Consider the following 5,789-nt stretch of genomic DNA (forward strand, 5'->3'; position numbering starts at 1 on the left):
TATATATATATATATAACTGACAAAGATTTCTCTCAAAAGTTTATCATCGGGAGCTGATGCATCGCCAGCAGCAATGTACAGTATGGAACAAGACACAGCAGATTGGCTGATTAAATGAAGCTCTCCTGACAAAACTAAATCCACAACTCCCATTATTACCATTTTTGCGGGCTTACCTCCAGAGTCGTTAAGACTATTTTGGCTACAGAGGAGAAGTAGGCATCCCAGAGGAACTGAGTCTGCTGGCGGAGAGCCAAGATCCTGTCACGGCCCACAGATCGGATAATGGAGGGAACCTGGAGGAAGAGCCGAGGAAGAAAAGCAAGGGGACAAAAATGACAGTGAGATAGATTAAGTTAGATTTTAAACAATCTTGAGTGAAGGATGAGAATCGGTGTGTGAAAAAAAAAATAATAGTGTGAAGACGGGCAGACAGGTGGAGGAAGCGTCAGTAATTGTGTGGACATGCAGAAAAGATTAGAGGAAACTTCCCCCTCAAGACTCTCCCACCCCCACATCTTACTCTGTCCATCAAGTAGCTTATCCCCAGGATAGTATGGCGACTCAACCACCTGCTGTCCAGCTCTAATACTGCAGGCACACCTTACACTGAACACTATTTGGTTTCCACTAGAGAGAACACTCAAGTACCTGTTCATCAACACAAATCTGGGTTATATTTTACTGGACAATATGTACTTTTTTTCAATCACTCAAAAGTTGATATTTCTAATGTATTTTCCTCATACAAGACTTTTCTTTTTTCACTGGGCTCGGCCAGTTTTCCAAAACCCACAAGATATTTGATTTATAATTTAGAGTGGTATGAAGCAGACCACCAAGTTTCCACTTCCAGTTGTTATTCCAGTAGAAATTACACCTATATGATGGTGACATTGTAATATAAGGCCTTTTCAGACATGTACTTTTGACTTTTCTGTAAAAGTCGCTATCTCACTGGGTCAGACCTGATGACATTTCAACATGGCAGAACTGCATGCTTTGGGATTAACAGATAAGCACACACTAGCAGCATACATCAAGGTATATGAAACGATTTAGGGAGGTTTTTTTTTTTTGTTTTCTTTTTACATTTCAGCGCCAACATTGGTCTGAAAACATTACAGGGAGTCATATGAGACAGACAAAAGTAGAAAACACCTTTCTCATTCTTTTTTCTCTGCAAATTTCACATCTACTCCAAACTGAAAAGTTCACAGAAATAAAACTTCACTGCAACGGAGACAGAACAGGTCAGATTAATGAGACGCACACAGAAAGAATATAAAACAGGTTTTGACAAAACACTGACTGCAGCTGAAGTTTAGTTTGTTGCTTCCGGCTGCTTGTAGGAGTATTTCCTCTGAGTTTATTAAATACCTGCAGCATCACACAGCAGCAGCATCCATATGAGTGGATCAGTAGCTTCATTAATAACTTATAATGTTTGAATTATTCCTGTCATTGATCAGGATCGAACAGCAGACATTTCTTCACCTCACACAGGCGAGGTGTCGCACAAAGTGACGATGAAGCCATGAGGGACAATTAAGTAAAAGCGGCCTATGTGTGAATCACAGAATGCCGTCAATTTAGCAGACTGACGAAGCAGCAATGTTACATATCCCACGTCTGAACAGGGCTTCAGCGAAGGAGAATTTTAGTGGAGAATTAGATCTTAGTAGTTTCCCCAATTGCTTGCCATTAATCTTACATTGTCTCAACAGTTGTTCATTGATTTCATTTGAATGAATATCAAAGGAAATAACATTGCATTGGGCATGTACCATCTAACAGTGCTGATCTGCTACTGGAGCCCAAATATCCTGTTCCTGGTGTGCCAGAGGAAAACCGAGGTCCCAGCTCACCTTGACATGGAAAACATGAGCAGCTGGTTTGTGGATTGCAAGAGTAACACCCTCAGGGGGAGTCAGTGAAGGGATAAAATCAAGGGATACGATGATCCTGACCAGGGAGCTAAACATTTAGATACGCCAGGAAGAGGGATAGCAGGACGCTGTCTTGATGGAGAGGGGGGTGGAAAACCTTCTGGATGAGGTCAGACGTGACCTACAGTAAGCTGCCCCACTCAGCTTGACAATGAAGCTGTAAAGGGAATAAGCAGGCTTGCAGCCAGTGTTTCTGAAGAGCCTCATCAGCCCTCAAGAGGATGTGGTGGATTTGAAGCCCAGGACCCGTCTGGTGTTTTGGCCACAGCAAGAAAAATCTCTTCACTGAACGGAATAGTGCCAACCTGTCGGACGTGGCCAGTGGAACAGCTACTACAGCCTAAAAGAGGAATAGTGACTTATGAATGTCAGTTTGCTTGAAACACTGGTCTCTGTCCAGGAGAAGGATGAGGAGTTGCGATCAAAGAGTCCTGAGCTGCTTGGCTCCATCTCACATGGTGCAACCAAAGAGCTCTCATCTCACAGGGATTTGTGAAGCTTAATAAGGCAGCTTAGAGTGACAGTGAGTCTCTAACTGATATTTCCATTGAAAAATACCAGTTTTCACATAGATTATGTAACAAACAATAAAGCCTTTGTGGTTCCTGTTGCAAGAGGAAACTGATCCCTGCATTCATTTTATTGAAAAAACCTGCAGTGTCATGGCATAAAGGTGAAGGAACTGCAAGCAAATATGCAACTAACAACACTTGCTTTGAAGTTATCTCAACAAAATAACTGTTGTAACTATTCAGAGCAGTAAAACAGGGTCTGTGCTCTGAAAGAAGTACAACTTACCCAAGACATCTTTTCATTATCTAGCTTCATTAAACCTAACAACCATGGTTTCACTAAGTGGTAACAAGCAGCTGGTTGTCAACTTCTTATGTCAAACCAATTTAGCCATGAGCAAACTTACATGAATAAAGTGGTGTTGGTACCAGATGACCAGTCATAAACATGGACATGTCTAGAGTTTTAAAATTATTTGTCACAAGAACTACTATAATCCTAAACCAATATGAAGAATTCAAAACTACAACACAGGCTCAAAGCAACACCGCTGCTGCAGCCAAAGCAGGATGGAAAGCTGGCAAAAAAAAAACTGCCGACTATGTGAATGTGTAAGTCAACCGGCTTATCAGTATCACTGCCACATGATTAAAGCACAATTAGGTCTGAGTGTGATTACACTTGTGTATTCCATTAACTCTGATACTTAGATGTAGCCTATTCTTATGACGTGCAAGACAGTATAAGTCTTATTCTTTCAACTCAAATCGATAAGTAGGCTTAATGCAAAAGCTGTAAGTTCAACAAATGCAAGGCATTAGTGCTTTAATCAGTCTGTGTTTTAGGATTATATCACCATATAAAGGCTTAAAGAACAATGAAATGGCTTTGAAATTGCTCACAGTCAACAGGAAAGAAAGGTTCAGCAAAGCCAGGAAGAGAGGAGTTTCTCCCTCTGAGAATCTATACCTCTCATGCCGCTCATCAGGAAAAAATAAAAAGGGTTCAGATATACTCTTGTCTTCCCAGGAGATCCTCTTACTATCTTCACACCAAACTCCACAAGATCTTCTAGAAATGGTGATACCATTCTCAAAAAAGAAATGATTAGGCAGTAGATTGTGCTTTCACAGGTGCTCATCTGTTATCTCGAGCTTAAAATTCTTCGGAGCAGGTTAGGTGTTGAGCATAAGTTACCATGGTGATGTCCATCCATCTATTATCTTTTCACTGCTTTAGTCTCTGTAGAGTTGTGGGGAGTCTAGAGTCTATCCCAGCTGACTTAGGCCGAAGGTCGCCAGTCCATCACCAAATAGAGACGGACAAATAGAGACAGACAACCAAGCACACTCGCATTCTCACCTACACACAATTTCGAATCACCAATTAACCTCAACATGTCTTTGGACTGAGGGAGGGAGTCAGAGAATACGGGAAGAACTCACGCTGCATGGGGAGAACATGCAAACTATATGCGGAAAAATCCCGGGCTAAGACTTGAACCCTTCTTGCTGTGAGGCGACAGGGCAAACCACTGCCCCACTGTGCCGCCCCTATGGTGATGTACCCCAGGAATAAGTGAACCACCATCGTAGCCCTGAAAACCAAGAGTTAGACCTCACTAACCCTAAGCCTTTCTTCATAGTACAAGTCTTTGGTGTCTGATAAGCCTTCAAACTTCTATTTCTGTTTCTCAAATTGGATTTCCTACATCGTATTTCACATGAGCGCTTGCAAAACAACAGTTCTGCTCCTTGTACTGTCTTTAATGTTTTGCTGTTTTCCATACGAATGCACTATAAACAAGTTTGGACTGAAAGTCTGACAGCTCAGGAAATCTTTTAAACAGAAACCGAGTTACTGATTATGCAGCCGAGTTATGCTAATCTAACGTAAACACGAGTAACAGTTACAGCGCAGAGTGTTTCTGTTGTCTTTATTAGGCTCACATTCGCTGCAGACTCGGTACAGGTGGCTGAGCTGCTGCTGACGTCACCGCGATCCGTCCACAGCAGCGCAGGCTTTAATTGTTCAGCTCTCTGAGGTGGAATATAAACAACACCAATCAAATCAGTTCCATTCTCTTCCCCTCGATTGACTCTAATAGTGTTTATGTTTCACAGCAGGGGCGTTTTGTGTGCGCGCGCGCGTTTGTGCGATCGCCTGGGTGTGTGCGCGTCGTGCGCGACTCCTCTCCGCGGGGGGAAACAGAAACTCTACATATTAAACAGCCAGGTACTGCAGTTCTCAGTGATGTAATTGAAAGTAATGAGATTCAACTCTCTCAGCAGGTGTTAGAGCTCCGATGTTGTGTTGAACAGTGAGCGCCTGTGTGAGTGTGTGCGTTTGTAGCTGCAAAAAAAAAAAAACAAAAAGAGAAAGACAAAGAGGGCATGAATCCAGGATCTGTTTACCAACTAAAAAAAACTGTCGTTGTTTGATATTATATTTTTCATTATACTTATAGCTGCTGTCATTTAGTCTAAGTAAATTATACGTGTCTATTAAAGGTGTTAACTGTGCAGTACGCCCCAAACCCTGAGGCTGACGCGTCTTTTCTGACACTTCCTCTCCATTTTATTCCCGCCACCTTGCCAGCTGTCTCACTACTGCAGGAAACAAATTAAGCAGCTCCAAGGTGTCCTCAAAGTCTAGGAAACTTTGTTTTATAAAACCTATCAGGAAGTGTTTTTAATGTCACAGTCGACCAAACTGCTTGACTATTAAACTTACACAATAACTAAACCACACATGTGTGGGGGGGAGGTTTGTCCGCTGAGGAGAGATTTGTGCATTTCTAATGAGTAAACATGCATTTTAGGTATAAGTTTAAAATAAATCAAATCAGGACTAAAAAAAAAACAAAACAAACACAACAACTTGTCAGACCCATTGTTTAAATAAAATGCTAAAATATTAGGATCACTAAGAGCAACCAAAAGCCACTGAAATCATGTACAGCCTGAGATTTTCTGAAAAACTAGCCAATGGAGGAACATTTGACTGAAGGCTGTTCCAAAGCTTAAGAGTCATGATCTCTTTTTCCCACCAGCCTCCATCATGGAACAGTTTAAAAGCAGCTGTTCTGAGGATCAAAGAGAGACAGAGTAGTGAAAGAAAAGGTCTGTCTGTCAACCCATGCATGGCTTTGTGAGCAAATGCAAAAATCTTAAAATCCATTCTGTATTAAACAGGTAGCACAGGTGTAATGCTCCCTTTGTTTGGTACCAGTTCGGAGTCTTGCATCAGCTGCAGACAACACAGTGACTAATGGCTAATACTGAGGTACTGAGAGTTCAAGAAATTTACAAAGTCAGCACAGTGGT

General features: G+C 41.7%; 1 protein-coding gene across 1 annotated transcript in view; it reads right to left on the bottom strand.

Moving 5' to 3' along the window:
- Positions 1-5,789, bottom strand: part of LOC103357708 (exostosin-1-like) — a 360,610-nt gene that overhangs the window by 56,411 nt on the left and 298,410 nt on the right. The window contains exon 5 of the mRNA XM_008282376.1: positions 178-297. Within this exon, the coding sequence (XP_008280598.1) occupies positions 178-297 (120 nt within the window). The remainder of the gene's footprint in view (positions 1-177; positions 298-5,789) is intronic.

The sequence above is a fragment of the Stegastes partitus genome, unplaced genomic scaffold (assembly GCF_000690725.1).
Source record: "Stegastes partitus isolate 25-593 unplaced genomic scaffold, Stegastes_partitus-1.0.2 Scaffold269, whole genome shotgun sequence".
In the NCBI taxonomy this organism is placed as follows: Eukaryota; Metazoa; Chordata; class Actinopteri; family Pomacentridae; genus Stegastes; species Stegastes partitus.